Source organism: Erinaceus europaeus, chromosome 1, assembly GCF_950295315.1.
Source record: "Erinaceus europaeus chromosome 1, mEriEur2.1, whole genome shotgun sequence".
Classification (NCBI taxonomy): Eukaryota; Metazoa; Chordata; class Mammalia; order Eulipotyphla; family Erinaceidae; genus Erinaceus; species Erinaceus europaeus.
In genome coordinates, this window is record NC_080162.1 from 108,071,466 (window position 1) to 108,089,455 (window position 17,990).

The 17,990-nt window shown below is 39.7% G+C and overlaps 1 protein-coding gene across 1 annotated transcript in view; it reads right to left on the reverse strand.

Annotated features, from left to right (window-relative positions):
- Positions 1–17,990, reverse strand: part of PIK3AP1 (phosphoinositide-3-kinase adaptor protein 1) — a 217,479-nt gene that overhangs the window by 81,453 nt on the left and 118,036 nt on the right. The window contains exons 4-6 of the mRNA XM_060192851.1: positions 13,013–13,157; positions 4,026–4,168; positions 3,387–3,519 (exon numbers count right to left, since the gene is read on the reverse strand). Of these exons, the coding sequence (XP_060048834.1) occupies positions 3,387–3,519; positions 4,026–4,168; positions 13,013–13,157 (421 nt within the window). The remainder of the gene's footprint in view (positions 1–3,386; positions 3,520–4,025; positions 4,169–13,012; positions 13,158–17,990) is intronic.

The window sequence follows — 17,990 nt, forward strand, 5'->3', positions numbered from 1 at the left end:
ATTACTTAGCCACTCCACAGTCCTTAGTTTGAAACTAGAAAATATTTCAAGACTATCTCGAAGGGAACCTGGAGCCTTGATAAGATGGTATCCAGTGAGCTCCTAGTCTAGGGGAAGTTTTGAATGCTTAGTGGCATTAATGCAATGAATACCATTAAAGATACCCATTGTGTGGAGGGGCCTGCCAATGTCCATGTCCAGCAGAGAAGCAATTACAGAAGCCGGTACTCCTACCTTCTGCACCCCATAAAGAATGTTGGTCCATACTCTCAGAGGGATAAAGCATAGGGAAGTTTCCAATGGAGGGGATGGGGCATGGAACTCCGGTGGTGAGAACTGTGTGGAACTGTAACCCCATTATTTTACAATTGTTTTAATCATTATTAAATCACTAAAAAAAAAATACACTAAACCTGATTAATTAAAAATTCCTAAGCGTCATTGGATTCCCATCTAATTACTAGTTTCTGTATATAATAAGTTAAATCCAACCAAGGATAATAATAATTTTTTGTAGAGTTCTGAAAAAAAAATTAATTCTCTTTTTTCATAAATGTTTACTTTTTACTTTTTAAATTTATTTACTCATTTATTGGATAGAGAAAAAGAAAATCTCAGCTGGAAGGGGAAGACAGAGAGGGAGAAAGAAAGAGAGACACCTGCAGCACTGCTTCACCACTTGCAGATGAGGATTAGAGTCTTGAACCCAGGTCCTTGCGTACGTAACAAATGTACTCAACTGAATGGCTAACACCTAGGCCCAACTTTAATACAGATATAGCCACATGCAGATGTCACATTTATATTTGTGTGCATATAGATGCATCTACAACAGACACATACATATGTGTATAAAATCATGTGTCGGGGGAGTCAGGCTGTAGCGCAGCGGGTTAAGCGCAGGTGGCGCAAAGCACAAGGACCAGCATAAGGATCCCGGTTCGAACCCCGGCTCCCCACCTGCAGGGGAGTCGCTTCACAGGCGGTGAAGCAGGTCTGCAGGTGTCTTTCTCTCCTCCTCTCTGTCTTCCCCTCCTCTCTCCATTTCTCTCTGTCCTATCCAACAACGACAACAACAATAATAACTACAACAATAAAACAACAAGGGCAACAAAAGGGAATAAATAAATAAAATAAATATTAAAAAAAAAAAGAGAAAAAAAAAATCATGTGTTGGAGTTGGGCGGTAGCACAGCGGGTTAAGCGCACATGGCGCAAAGCGCAAGGACCGGCACAAGGCCGGTTTAAGCCCCCGGCTCTCCACCAGCAGGGGAGTCACTTCACAGGCAGTGAAGCAGGTCTGCAGGTTTCTATCTTTCTCTCCCCTTCTCTGTCTTCCCCTCCTCTCTCCATTTCTCTCTGTCCTATCTAACAATGATGAAGTCAATAACAACAATAACTATAACAACAATAAAAAGACAACAAGGGCAACAAAAGGGAAAATAAGCAAATAAATAAATAAATAAATAAAAATCACATGTGTATTTATGTATATATGTATTATGTTTACGTATAAGCAAACCCAGTTTCCTATTCAACATGATATTATGCTTGGGATGAAGAGTTGGAAAGCATGCTCAGGATTATACATTGTCAGAATATGAAATATTCCCTGCCTTACGAGTTAGTAGTAGAAAATATGAAATAAAATAAGAATAATTTAAGTTTAAGAATAAAGAAAATTCATACCTGCTGAAAATTATGTAAGAGCATCCCATAGCAGTGAAATTGGGAGAGACAATCAGAGAGTGCACAGAAGCAGGACGAGGAGGTATAATAACATTGCCTGTTTGTAAATAGAACGTGAACTGGAGTTGGTTTTTTTCTTTTTTTTTTTGCACCAAAGTAAAAGACTCTGGGGTGAGTGCGAGAAAGAGTACAGGTCCAAAAAGGACGATAGAGGACCTAGTGGGAGTTGTACTGTTATATGGAAAACAGAAATGTTATGCATGTACAAACTATTGCATTTACTGTCAAATTAAAATATTAATCCCTCAGTAAAGAAATTAAAACATATATATATATATATATATATATATATATTGCCTGTTTGTGGTTCTCTCAGGCCTTGGAAGCACAGGACACAGAATGATGGCATGGTCCCATTTGGTGCAGTGAAGCCAAAGCATGAAGGGTAAGTCATGTCCACAGAAACACTATGGCAGATATCCTGTTCAGAACACCCTGTGCAGGTGGGTCCTCAAGTATGTCCATTCACACAAGAGTGTGTATGTTTGTTTGTTTGTTTCCCAGAGCATTGCTCAGTTCCTTCTTATTGTAGTGATGAGAATTGAACCTGGGACCTTTGAATCTCAGGAATGAAAGTCTTCTGCGCATAATCACTGTGCTATCTTCCTGGCCCTCAAATGGTTGTTTTGAGTTTATGATAAGTTGTTACCTGGGCACAATTTCTCTCTCACTGAGGGATACACAGTACAGATACACTGAGGAGTGCTAAGACTGAAGAGCCCCACATTCTAGGAGCCCAGTTTTCTCTGAAAGGTTCCAACCTACCAAACCTAAAGGGAGCCTTCTGGAGGTTCAAGAAGGTTTTCCTGAAGAAATGCAGAATAAAATGCTGCAGGGAGGCAAAGAGAGGTTAGCCAAGTGAATGACAACCAAAGAGGGGAGGAAGAAACTTTTGTCCCATGTGGCAAGCTGGCAGGAGATAAGGCAGACTTTTCATTAGGTGAAAGAAGTTTTCATTTTCCAAATAACAGAGACCAGAAGTCAAGAGGGACAGTGGAGAAAGATGAGGGGAGGAAGGAATGCAGCTGAAGTTTCCATGGAAGGCCCTGTAAAGGTAAGACACTTTTTTTTTTTTTTTGCCTCCAGGGTTATTGCTGGGGCTCTGTGTCTACACTAGGAATCCACTTCTCCTGGCAGCCATCTTTTTTCCACTGTTGTTGTTGCTGTTATTGTTATCATTGTTACTGCTGTTGTTGTTAGATAGGACAGATAGAATTTGAGAGAGGAGGGGAAAACAGAGAGGGGGAGAGAAAGATAGACATCTGCATACCTGCTTCACCGCTTACAAAGCAACGCCCCTGCAGGTGGGGAGCCAGGAGCTCAAACCAGGATCCTTGTGCTTTGCACTATGTGCAGGTAACCCAGTGCACTACCACCCCACCCCCAGAAACTTTAACTTTAGCTAGAAGGCAAGTGGGAACCAGGAGGGGGCTTTAGCAGAGGGGTGGAAGTATTCATATTTGTAGTTTAGAATAATTTCTGGCTACTCAAGGAAGAATGATTCCTTCTCAGGTGAACTAATTATAGAAGAGAACCAGAAAGAAAGAAAAAAATCTGAGCACAGGTAGACTGGATGCTGAAGCCAAGAAGCTGGAATCGAACCCTTGTTGGTTCTTGCAGTTCACCTGGTCACTTACTTGTCATCATATCTTCTTCTTCCAGCTGGTTAATTCCAAAGAGGTGCAGTCCACTTGCAGGTATGTTGTTCTTCAGGGACTCAGTTAGCAGTTTATCAAGGGTCTCTGTATTGTAGGGCACAATTTTAAAGGCCTGAATACAAAAGTGAAGATAGTCAGGGTTTCATTATAGCCAGCTCTCATTATTTTATTATTTTAATTAACTTTATTTATTATTGGATAGAGACAGAAAGAAATTGAGAGGAGAGGGGGAGACAGGGAAAGAGACAGCCACCTGCAGCCCTACTTCACCACTCATGAAGCTTCTACTCTGCAGGTGGGGACCAAGGAGTTGAACCCAGGTCCTTGCACACTGTAATGTGAGCGAGCACTTAACCAGGTGAACCACCACCTGGCCATATATGTGAAATTTTACCAGAGCATTACTTAGCTCTGGCTAAGTAATCTCCTGGTGGTAATCTCCTGATGCAGGAGATTGAACCTGGGATCTAGGAGCCTCAGGCATGAGAGTCTGTTTGCATAACCATTATGCTATCTCTCCCTCCCAGCCAGCTCTCATTAAGCAGACTCAAGGATGATGAGAAACAGGAGTAGAAAGTTCACACCCAGAACACTCAGCTATCCTTTCAACCTCCTTACCTGACACATGAATTCCACAGGATTTGCAGCACTGGACAATAAATGTCCAATTTCTTCCATGTCAGTATAGTAGCTGATAATGCTTTCACACACCACTAAGTCACCAGAATAAATCTTCAAAGAAACATTCCCAGATGAAAGATCTGAAAAGAATAAAAAATTCTAGGAAACAACTGTCAGGGGCTATGGAGCAGCAGCAGCTGTGTTTCTCTCCTCTCTTCTCCTCTCCTCTCCTCTCCTCTCCTCTCCTCTCCTCTCCTCTCCTCTCCTGGGTCAACTAGGAATACCAAAGGAGATCATCTGGGAAAGCAAAAAGACAGGACTAGAATGACTTCAGGAACCCACCAAATCACTGGTGAGTGCAAACACGTGTGACTTGTAGACAGAGAGGAGCCTAGGGAGAGACTGAGTGGCTGGTAACAGTCTGGCAGTTTACCAGTTGAGACACCACTTCCAGTCCATTTCACAAAAAGATGGCTGAACAGAGGAGAGGAGTCCCCTAAGACTCAGCAAATGCAACTGTGAGTCTCCATTGCTATTTCCCTCCGAATCTGGAGCAGCAGCAGGGAGGCCCTGTGCTGACACCAGGGGACAGAGAACTAACCAGGAAACTCAGGAGAAGATCTATACCTCAGTGGCCTAGCAGTGGGGCTGTGAAAGTCTCTTTACATAACCACTGGATTATCTCTGCTACATCTCTTGCTCAGGATTCAGTGATTAAACTAAGAAGCCTACTTATAGTTTAAAAGCCCTCAGGCTCTCATAGCCTACAGGGAAGAAAAGGAAGAAAAGAGGCTTTTAAGTCACTAAGCTCTAAATCAGGGATTAAAATAATTTTGAAACAACTGTCAATTTCCACAACTGTGAACTCTTTAAGTACCTTACTTACACAAGTCAATCCACAAAAAGTGATCAGTAATTTGAAAAGTACTGAGAGAGGAACCTCAGAACATAATATATAAAATGGTTACACCAACAAGAAGAAATATTGGAAAAATGAACCAGGAAAAGAGTCCAGCTAAAAGCCCCCCAAAGGGTGAAGCACAAAATAATGAGGTCAACATCCAAACACTAGTTAAGCAAATAATCACAGGAGTGAGTAAAGAGTTTGAAAGAATTGTCATCAGAAATGCAAAAACAACAAATGAGACTCTGGAAGAAATCACTAATTATCTCAAGATTATTAGAGGGCTGAAAGCTGAAATAGCTGAGCTAAGAACACAACTAGCAGAACAAGCTAAAACAGTATCAGAACAGGGTAACAAAATAGATGAACTCCAGGAAACAGTAGAGGGGAGAGAGAATAGAATCAGTGAGGCTGAAGATAGAATTAAAAAGTTTGAGAATTAATTAAAGACAACTAAAAAAGAAATAAGAGACCTCAAAAAGAGATTAAGACATACTGAGAACAACAACAGAGACCTATGGGATGACTTCAAAAGAAATAATATACACATTATTGGCTTACCAGAAAAAGAGAGAGAGAGAGGGGAAGAAAGAATTTTTCAGGACATAATAGCTGAGAACTTCTCTAGTCGAGACTGCATAAAAGATATAAAGGATCAAGAAGTCCAGGGGGTCCCAAACAGAATTAACCCAGATGTAAAGACACCAGACACATTATATTTAGAATGGAAAGGAGTAAAGATAAAGAAAGGATCCTGAAGGCTGCAAGAGAAAAACAAAGAGTCAACTACAGAGGAAAACCTATCAGATTAGCAGCAGACTTCTCCACACAAACTTTACAGTCCAGAAGAGAATGGCAAGTCCACATGGGTCTACTCAAGTCCACATGGGTCATTCTCAAGGGAAGACCATATGTTAGGCCACACAGAGAGCATCTACAAATTCAAGAGCATTGAAATCATCCCAAGCGTCTTCTCAGACCACAGTGGAATTAAACTAACACTTAACAATCAACAAAAGATTCAGAATAATCCCAAAATGTGGAAGCTCAACAGTACACTCCTTAACAACTACAGGGTCAAAGAGGAAATAAAGGAAGAAATGAAAATGTCTTGAGAGTTCAATGAAAATGAAGACACAAGCTATCAAAATATTGGGACACAGCTAAGGCAGTACTGAGAGGGAAGTTCACAGCACTACAAGGACACATTAGGAAACAAGAAAAAGCACAAATAAACAGCCTGCTTTTACATCTTAAAGACCTAGAAGAAGAAGAACAAAGGAACACTAAAGCAACCAGAAGGACAGAAATAACTAAATTTAGGACAGAAATAAATAACATTAAAAATACAAAACCTTACAAAAGATCAACAAAAGTAAATGTTGGTTCTTCGAAAGAGTGAACAAAATCAACAAAACAAAAAATGGAAGAGACCCAAATAAATCAGATCATAAATGAAAGAGGAGATATCACAACAGACACTGCAGAAATTCAGCATATCATACAAGACTTCTATGAACAACTATTCCATCAAGCTAGAGAACCTGGAAGAAATGGATGATTTCCTAGATGCCTACAAACTTCCAAACTAAGTAAAGAGGAAGTGGATAACATGAATAGGCCCATCACAGTCAATGAAATTGAAACAGTTATCAAAAATCTTCCTAAAAATAAAAGTCTTGGACCATACGGTTTTACAAATAAATTCTACAAAACCTTCAAAGAAGAACTAATACCTTTGCTTTTAAAAGTCTTCCAAAACATTGAAGACACTGGAATACTCCCTTCCAGCTTCTATGAAGCCAATATTACTTTGATACCAAAAGCAGACAGGGACACAACCAAAAGAGAAAACTACAGACCAATATCTCTGGTGAACATAGATACTAAAATACTGAACAAAATTCTAGCAAACCAGATACAGCAGTATATTAAAAATATTATACATCATGACCAAGTGGGGTTTATCCCAGGGATGCAAGGTTGGTGTAATATGCGTAAATCAATCAACATGAGCTACCACATCAATAAAAGCAAGACCAAAAACCACATGGTTATATCAATAGATGCAGATAAAGCCATTGACAAAATACAACATCCCTTTATGATCAAAACGCTACAAAAAATGGGAATAGATGGAAAATTCCTGAAGATAGTGGAGTCTGTATATAGCAAACCTACAGCCAACATCATACTCAATGGTGAAAAACTGGAAGCATTTTCGCTCAGATCAGGTACTAGACAGGGCTGCCCACTATCACCGTTACTATTGAACATAGTGTTGGAATATCTTGCTGTAGCAATCAGGCAGGAGCAAGGAATTAAAGGGATACAGATTGGAAGAGAAGAAGTCAAACTCTCCCTATTTGTATACAACATGATAGTATACATAGGAAAACCTAAGGAATCCAGCAAGAAGCTTCTGGAAATCATCAGGCAATACAGTAAGGTGTCAGGCTACAAAATTAACATTCAAAAGTCAGTGGCATTCCTCTATGCAAACACTAAGTTAGAAGAAGATGAAATTCTTCTACTATAGCAACAAAACAATAAAATATCTAGGAATTAACCTAACCAAAGAAGTGAAAGACTTGAATACTGAAAATTATGAGTCACTACTCAAAGAAATAGAAAAAGACACAAAGATACAGAGTTATGGTGGTGGGAATTGTGCGAAGATGTACGCCTCTTATCCTATGGTTTTGTCAATGTTTCTTTTTCATAAATAAAAAATTTAAAAAAAGAAAAAGACACAAAGAAGTGGAAAGATATTCTATGTTCATGGGTTAGAAGAATTAACATTATCAAAATGAATATACTACCCAGAGCCATATACAAATTTAATGCTATCCCCATCAAGATCCCAACCACAGTTTTTAGGAAAATAGAACAAATGCTACAAATGTTTATCTGGAGCCATAAAAGACCTAAATTACCAAAACAATCTTGAGAAGAAAGAACAGAACTGGAAGCATAACATTCCCAGAACTCAAATTGTATTATAGGGCCATTTTCATCAAAACTGCTTGGTACTGGAACATGAATAGACACACTGACCAGTAGAATAGAATTGAGAGCCCAGAAGTAAGCTCCCACACCTATGGACATCTAATCTTTGACAAAGGTGTCCAGACTATTAACTGGGGAAAGATGAGTCTCTTCAACAAATGCTGTTGCACAGCAAAAGAATCCACTACCCAAGCCAAGAGACCCCTCACAGAATGGGAGAAGATCTTTACATGCCATATATCAGACAAGAGGCTAATAACCAAAATATATAAAGAGCTTGCCAAAGTCAACCACAAGAAAACAAATAACCCCATCCAAAAATGCAGAGAGGACACGGACAGAATATTCACCACAGAAGAGATCCAAAAGGCCAAGAAACACATGAAAAAATGCTCCAAGTCTTTGTCAGAGAAATGCAAATAAAGACAATGAGACACCACTTCACTTCTGTGAGAATGTCATACAAAAGAAAAGGTAACAGCAGCAAATGCTGGAGAGGTTGTGGAGTCAAAGGAAGCCTTCTGCACTGATGGTGGGAATGTCAATTGGTCCAGCTTCTGTGGAGAACAGTCTGGTGAATTCTTAGAAGGCTACAAATGGACCTTCCCTGTGATCCTGCAATTAATTTTTCTCCTGGGAATATATCCTAAGGAACCCAACACACTCATCCAAAAAGATCTGTGTACACATATGTTCTTGGCATCACAATTTGTAATAGCCAAAACCTGGAAGCAACCCAGGTGTCCAACAACAGGTGAGTGGCTGAGCAAGTTGTGGTCTATATACACAATGGAATACTACTCAGCTATAAAAAATGGTGACTTCACCGTTTTCAGCCAATCTTGGATGGACCTTGAAAAATTCATGTTAAGTGAAATAAGTTAGAAACAGAAGGATGAATATGGGATGATCTCACTCTCAGGCAGAGGTTGAAAAACAAGATCAGAAGAGGAAACACAAGTAGACCCTGAACTGGAATTGGCGTATCGCACCAAAGTAAAAGACTCTGGGGTGGTTGGGAGGGGAGAATACAGGTCCAAGAAGGATGACAGAGGACCTAGTGGGGGTTGTATTATTATATGGAAAACTGGAAAATGTACAAACTATTGTATTTCCTGTTGAATGTAAAACATTAATTCCCCAATAAGGAAATTAAAAAAATTCTGTAAAAGTGCCCCGGATTAACAAAAGTCCAAAGGAAAGTATTCATGAGTGTACATATGCTGTCTTAATAAAGACATTACTTGATTACGGGGAATAAAAGATCTTGGATATAAACTGGGAGGATTAGGGAGTTTGGGAACAGAGAGAAGTAGAAAGTTGGAGGCTGGGGGACATGGTATAATGGTGCGGCAAACACCTTTAATGCCTGAGGTGCTGAGGTCCCAGGTTCAATTTTCAGCACCATCGTAAACTAGAGCTGAGCATTGCTCTGCTCAGTCTCTCTTTCTATCTCTCTTATTGTAATAATAAAATATTTTTAAGAAGAAGTATAAAGTCACAGATTAGTAGGGAGTGGGGCACTGAGTAAGAAGAATGTCTTGTTTACTACTGTGAGACAAGTGCCATGGGGCCAGGTTGCTGTGGGCACTAATAAGCAGGATGAAAAGTTGGGCTTAACATGTCTTACACAAAGGAGGTGGGAGTGAACCTGGCAGGTGGAACTCTGCATTTCTGCCATGTGGGGCCAGGGGAATTGAGTCACTTGCCCTGTTGCTGTCATTTCTGTGTGCTTTTCCTGGGTGCTCTCTCTACTATGTCACAGGAAGAGGTTTTGAAGGGGAAAGAAAAAAAATTCAAAGTACACCACCAACCACAAAGATTTGATTCGCAAAAGAGGAAATGTGACAAGTCAAGAACATGGGAAAAATATCTAACCTCACTGGAAATCGAAGCAATGCAAATTAAAGCAATGGACTCCTCTTCAGAAGCATGCCAAGTTAGCAACAATATTTCTAAGGTGTGTGCCTAATGTTAACGATGGAGTATACAGAAAATATGAAAAGAATGATATTTCAGGGAGTCAGATGGTAGTGCGGCAAGTTGACCGCAGGTGGCGCAAAGCCCAAGACTGGCATAAGGATCCTGGTTCGAGCCTCCGGCTCCCCACCTGTAGAGGAGTCACTTCACAGGCGGTGAAGCAGGTCTGCAGGTGTGTCTTTCCCTCCTCTCTCTATTTCTCTCTGTCCTAACAATGATGACATCAACTATAACAACAATAACAACAACAATAATTAAAAAGGGGGCAACAAACAGGAAAAATAAATATAAAAAAGAATGATATTTCAGAAAGCAATTGTGGGGGCTTGGGGGGTGCACCTGGTTGAGCACATACATCACAATGCACAAGGACCAAGGTTCGAGACCCAGGTCCCTACCTGCAGGGGGAAAGCTTTGCAAGTGGTGAAACACTGCTACAGGTGTCTCTCTTCCTCTCTATCACCCCCTTCCCTCTCAATTTCCAACTGTTTCTATCCAATAAATAAACAAATTTTCAGCTGTTTCTAGCCAATAAATAAATATAGTAAAAAGATAAAAAAGCAAATGTGTGCTATTTTTGAAGACCCTTCTAAATTCTCATTGTTTCAGCAAGGATGATAGAGTGGGGGTTCTATTATTATGTGGAAAACTGAGAAATTTTATGCATGTACAAACGATTGTATTTACTGTCAAATGTAAAACAGTAATTCCCCAATAAAGAAATTTAAAAAATAAGTAAAATATTAAAAACTGTTTATAAGATATTGGTTCAACACAAAAGACATGCTTTGTCAACTATGGCACATTTATGCAATGGATTACCTTACAACAATTAAGCACCATGTTAGAAATGAATATTTATTAGTGGGAAAATAGAGGGCTGAGGAGATAGCATAGTGGTGATGCAAAGGACTTTCATGCCTGAGGTCCCAGGTTCAATTCCCAGCAACACCACAAACCAGAGTTAACAGTGCTCTGGTCTCTCTGTATTTCTCTCATTAAAATAAATGAAAATAAAGGGCAACAAAATGGGAAAGTGGCCTCCAGGAGTAGTGGATTTGTAGTGCAGGCACTGAGCCCCAGGAATAACCCTGAGGCAAAATAAATAAATAAATAAATAATTTTAAAGAGAGGAAAACAGTATTTTGGAGTAACAAAATTGGGTTATGAGACTGTAAAGCTGTGTACACAGATTTGGAAAAATACAGAAACCTCTGGTCTTCTTTGGGGTTGGCTTACGGTTAATTTTAAATTTTCTTTTTTTTTTTATTCTTTTTTTTTTGTCTCCAGGGTTATTGCTCAGCCTGCACTATGAATCCACTGCTCCTAGAGGTCATTTTTCCATTTTTATTGCCCTTGTTGTTGTTATTTTTATTATGGCTGTTATTTGATAGGACAGAGAGAAATCGAGAGAGGAGGGGAAAATAGAGGGGAAGAGAGAAACAGCTGCAGACCTGCTTCACCACTTGTGAAGTGACTGCCGCCCCTCCCAGGAGCTGGGGGCTCAAACTGGGATCCTTAGACTGGTCCTTGCACTTCATGAAATGTGCTCTTAACCCACCTGGCCCCTGATTGTTTATTTTCTATATGTTTACTGTTTTCTTTATGCTCGCTGTTTTTCAAGATTTCTGCATTGGGAACACTTAAAAAAAAATTATTTATTTATTTATTTATTTCCTTTTGTTGCTCTTGTTTTATTGTTGTTATTATTGATGTCGTTTTTGTTGGATAGGACAGAGAGAAATGTAGAGAGGAGGGGAAGACAGAGAGGAGGAGAGAAAGACAACTGCAGACCTGCTTTACCACCTGTGAAGTGAACCCCCTGCAGGTGGGGAGCAGGGGGCTTGAACTGGGATCCTTACGCAGGTCCTTGCACTTTGCACCATGTGTGCTTAACCTGCTGTGCTACCAACTGACTCCCGGGGACACTTTTTTAAAGCTATTTTTTGTTTGTTTGTTTGTTTTTGTTCTTTTTAGCGGAGCAATGCTCAACTCTGGTTTATGGTGGTGTAGAGGACTGAACCTAGGACCTTGGAGCCTCAGGCACGACAGTCTCTTTGCATAACGATTATGCTACCTACCCTCACTTGAGAACACTTTTATACAAGAAAATATGATATACAGTGGAAAGTTACAAAGGGTTTAGATCGTATTATAGCACAAGCATCAAGGTAGGTAGAAACGGGGGGGGAGACAAAATAATACATTAACAATATAAAACAACAGATACTACTGGAACAAATGTGTCTGAAAAGAAATTGTGAACAAAGACTGAGTGCAGGGGGCAGGCAGTGGCACATCTGGTTAAGTGCTCACATTACAGTGTGCAAGGACCTTGGTTCAAGCTCCTGGCCCCCACCTGCAGGGGGAAAGCTTCACGAGTGGTGAAGCCGTGCTGCAGGTGTCTCTCTGTCTCTCTCCCTCTCTATCTCTCCCTTCCCTCTTGATTTCTGGCTGTCTATATCCAAGAAGAAAATAAAGATATTTTTAAAAAGTGGTAGGGTGTCAGATAATTTCTTGCCCTACTTTTCTCTAACTGCAATTTTAAAAAATAAATCAACATGATTACAATAGAAGTACTAATATACAAATTTTTGTGTTATTTATCACAAACACACACACACACGTTTCTGCAGTGTCTCTTTTCCTTTAGTAGAACATGACAACCAAAATCAAACCTTGATAATCCTGTCTCTCAGTTGCTGAATAAAACAGGACAGGTGATAGGGCCAGGCAGCGGTGGGCCTGTTAAGTGCACACAGTACTAAGTGCAAGGACCTGGGTACAGATCAGGGTTTAAGCCCCTACTCCCCACCTACAGGGAGGGGAGTAGTGAAGCAGGTCTGTAGGTGTCTCTCTTTCTCTCTCCCTGTCTATCTCTCCCTTCCCTCTCAATCTCTCTCTGTCCCATCCAATAAAATGAAAAAAAATGGCCACCAGGAGCAGTGGATTCATAGCACAAGCACAGAGCCCCAACAATAACTCTGGAAGAAAAAAAAAAAAGATAGGAAAGGTGAAAGGAAGCAAGAAAAGCCAGAGCCTCTTTCTTAACATAACATCTGCTTCCTGGAAGGAACAGGAGCATACTTACTGGGGGCCTTCACAGAAACCGTGTACTCATTCTCCAGCCTGCCTTCCACCCTGATGGAGGGAGAATCCACAGGAGAAAATTCAGCTTCCGTCTTCACCTTCACATCCAACTGGCATCTCACGATGACATAGACAGTGGTTTCGGCCTGGAATAGGAGACCCGTTATGGTACCTTCTCCTGCCTGGGTTCCCCAGTAGGGTTCTAGGATGGAGGTCCTCCCCAGTTCCCTAGGCCCCAGCTCTACATAGTAAGGCTACTCTTGATCAGGGTAAGGTCTGAAACCCAGTGCTCAGCAGACACAAGTCCCAGTGAGACAAATTATAAAAACAGAAAGCCAATATTTACAAACTTTTATAGCAATTTGTTGGAGCAATCTGATGTCTACTGAACCTAGTGATAATAATTTCAAGGCCTGGAGCTTGTACTTTCCATATCTTTTCACTTCATTTTGATAGCACTGCTTTCTAAATGTATTTTTTCTTTTAAATTTTTAATATTTAGTTATTTATTCCTTTTTGTTGTCCCTGTTTTATTGTTGTAGTTATTATTGTTGCTGTTATTAATGTTGTTGTTGGTTAGGACAGAGAGAAATGGAGAGAAGAGGGGAAGACAGAGAGGAGGAGAGAAAGATAGACAACTGCAGACCTGCTTCACCACTTGTGAAGCAACACACCTGCAGGTAGGGAGCCGGGGGCTTGAACTGGGATCCTTGCGCTTTATGCCATGTGTGCTTAACCCTCTGCGTTACCACCCGACTCCCTCTAAATATATTTTATAAAGGCACTGGTCTGTGGTGTAGTTGAACATTGCTGACAGAAGAACCTATAAAGTTCTCACTGTAAAGAAAAAAACTTTTTTTTCCTTCCTTTTTTTAAAATCAGTATAGGATGATGGATGCTAACTTCCTGTGCTAACTTCCTGTGCTATATTCCTCTTGCAATATATGTAAGTCAATAAGCATTTTCAGTGCTATATATCAATTATATCCCAATAAAAACAGAAAGGAAAAAGAAATGGAAATTAAAAAAGAAGTTTTTACTCTTAAATAGTTTGAGAAGCACTATTTAAAACTAGCCTAGGTTATACTGAAAATTATGAGTCACTATTCAAAGAAATAGAAAAATACACAAAGAAATGGAAAGAGATTCCATGTTCATGGGTTGGGATAATTAACATCATTAAAATAAATATACTACCCAGAGCTATATACAAGTTTAATGCAATCCCCATCAAGATCTAATTCATTTTTTTTTTCAGGAGAATAGAACAAAAGCTACAAATGAATTTCTGGAACCAAAAAAAGACCTAGAATTGCCAAAATTATCTTCAGAAGAAAGGACAGAAAAAAAAAATTAAAAATAAATAGAAGAAAGAACAGAACTAGAGGCATCACATTCCAAATCTCAAATCATATTATAGGGCCACTGTAATCAAAACTGCTTGTTACTAGAACATAAGTAGACACACTAAACAGTGGAATATAATTGAGAGACCAGAAGTAAGCCCCCACATCTATGGACATCTAATCTTTGATAAAGGTGTCCAGACTATTAAATGGGGAAGGCAGAGTCTCTTCAATAAATGGTGTTGGAAAAAATGGGTTGTAACATGCAGAAGAATGAAATTGAACCACTAGATTTCACCAAACACAAAAGTAAATTCCAAATAGACAAGGACTTGGATGTTAGACCAGGAACTATTAAATATTTATAGGAAATTATTGGCAGAATTCTTTTCCATGTAAACTTTAAAGGCATCTTCAATGATATGAATCCAATTACAAAGAAGACTAAAACATATTTTAGGTTTATTTTAACCTATGGGACTATATCAAATTAAAAAGCTTCACCAAGACTAAGGCAAGAATAAACCTATAGGGCTACATCAAATTAAAAAGCTTCTGCACAGCAAAGGAAACCAATACCAAAACCAAGAGACCCCTCACAGAATGGGAGAAGATCTTTACATGCCATACATCAGACAAGAGACTAATAACCAACATATATAAAGAGCTTGCTGAACTCAACAACAAGAAAACAAATAACCCCATCCAAAAATGCAGTGAGGACATGGACAGAATATTCACCACAGAAGAGATACAAAAGGCCAAGAAACACATGAAAAAATGCTCCAAGTCTCTGATCATCAGAGAAATGCAAATAAAGACAACAACGAGATACCACTTCACTCCTGTAAGAAAGTCATACTACAGAAAAGGCAGCAGCAACAAATGCTAGAGAGGTTGTGGGGTCAAAGGAACCCTCCTATACTGCTAATGGGAATGTCAATTGGCCCAACCTCTGTGGAGAGCAGTCTGGAGAACTCTCAGAAGGCTAGAAATGGGCCTACCCTATGATTCTGCAATTCTTTTACTGGGGATATATTTTCAGGAACCCAACACACCCATCCAAAAAGATTTGTGTACACATATGTTCTTAGCAGCACAATTTGTAATAGCCAAAACCTGGAAGCAACCCAGGTGTCCAACAACAGATGAGTGGCTGAGCAAGTTGTGATGTATATACACAATGGAATACTACTCAGCTCTTAAAAATGGTGATTTTACTGTTTTCAGCACATCTTGGATGGACCTTGAAGAAATGATGTTAGGTGAAATAAGTCAAAAACAGAAGGGTGAATATGGGATGATCTCACCCACAGGCAGAAGTTGAAGAGCAAGATCAGAAGAGAAAACACAGATTGGAGTTGGTGTACTGAACCAAAGTATAAGACTCTGGGGTGGTTGGGGGGAGAGTACAGATCCTAGAAAAGGATGACAGAGGACCTAGTGGGGGTTGCATTGTTATGTGGAAAACTGAGAAATGTTATGCATGTAGAAACTATTATATTTACTGTCAAATATAAAACATTAACCCTCCAATAAAAGAAAAAATTAAAATTTTAAAAATAAGCCCTGTATAACTATAGAAACAGATTTTGCTAAATCTTAAGTGGAGAAGCTACGTATGAAAAAATATTAAAAGTGGGGAGCCGGGTGGTGGCACACCTGATGAGCACACATTACAGTATGCAAGGGCCGAGTCCCTGGTCCCCACCTGCATGGGGAAAGCTTCACGAATGGTGAAGCAGTGCTGTAGGTGTCTCTCTGTCTCTCTTTCTCTCTATCCCCCCATTCCCTCTTGATTTCTGGCTGTCTCTATCCAATAAATAAATAGAGATAATAAAAAATTTAAAAAAAGAAAAATATTAAAATCATTCATACCTATCTTAACAGTAACTGGCTCTGTGAGGTGGAATTTTGAGAGATTTGTTTTTCACCATAGGTTTCTGAAATTTCCAAATTGAATATGTAGTGATTATTTAAAAATATTAAAACATACTTACCTGAGAATAAAAAAAAAAAAGCTTCTGCATAGCAAAATAAACCATTACCCAAATAAAGAGAACTCCCACAGAATGGGAGAAGACCTTTACATGCCATAAACCAGACAAGAGGCTAATAATCAAAATATATAAAGAGCTTGCCAAGCTCAACAACAAGAAAACAAATAAACCCATCCAAAAATGGGCAGAGGATATGAACAGACTATTCACCACAGAAGAGATCCATCAAGCCAACAAACATGAAAAAAATGCTCCATGTCACTAATTGTCAGAGAAATGCAAATAATGGCAACAATGAGACACCACTTCACTCCTGTGAGAATGTCATATGTCAGAAAAGGTAACAGCAGCAAATGCTGGAGAGGGTGTGGGGTCAAAGGAACCCTCCTGCACTGCTGGTGGGAATGTCAGTCGGTCCAAGCTTTGTGGAGAATAGTCTGGAGAACTCTCAGAAGGTTAGAAATGGACCCTACCCTATGATCCTGCAATTCCTCTCCTGGGAATATATCCTAAGGAACTCAACACATCCATCCAAAAAGACCTGTGTACACATATGTTCTTGGCATCACAATTTGTAATAGCCAAAACCTGGAAGCAACCTAGTGAGTGGCTGAGCAAGTTGTGGTCAATATACACAATGTAATACTACTCAGCTGTAAAAAATGGTGACTTCACCATTTTCAGCCGATCTTGGATGGACCTTGAAAAATTCATGTTGAGTGAAATAAGTCAGAAACAGAAGGACGAATATGGGATGATCTCACTCTCAGGCCGAAGTTGAAAAACAAGATCAGAAAACACAAACAGAACCTGAACTGGAATTGGCATATTGCATCAAAGTACAAGACTCTGGTGGGGGTGGGTTGGGAATACAAGTCCAAAAAGGTAGCAACAAATGCTGGAGAGGTTGTGGGAACAAAGGAACCCTCCTGCACTACTGGTAGGAATATCAGTTGGTCTAATCCCTGTGGAGAGCAGTCTGGAGAACTCTCAGAAGGCTAGATATGGACTTGCAATCTGATATGCAATTCCTCTCCTGAGGATAAATCCTAAAGAACGCAACACACCCATCCAAAAAGATTTGTGATGGAGGCCTCGCGGCACAATGGCAGCACATCTGATTTGTGTATACCTATGTTCATAGAAGCACAATTTGTAATAGCCAAAACCCAGAAGCAACCCAGGTGTCCAACAAAAGATGAGTGGCTGTGTAAGTTGTGGTATATGTACACAATGGAATACTACTTAGCTATTTAAAAATTGGTGATTTCACCATTTTCAGCCCATCTTGGATGGAACTTGAAGATAACATGTTAAGTGAGATAAGTCAAAAGCAAAAGGATGAATATAGGATGGTCTCACTCACAGACAGTTGAAAAACAAGATCAAAAGGGAGAACAATAAGCAGAACTTGGACTGGAGTTGGTATATTGCACTAAAGTAAAAGACTCTGGGGTGGGTGTGTGGGAGGTTCAGGTCCTGGAACATGATGGTGGAGGAGGACCTAGTGGGGGTTGTATTGTTATGTGGAAATGTTATGCATGTACAGACTATTGTATTTTACTGTCAACTGTAAACCGTTAATCCCCAAATAAAGAAATTTTTAAAATTTAAAAAAGAAAAAAGAAAGCAA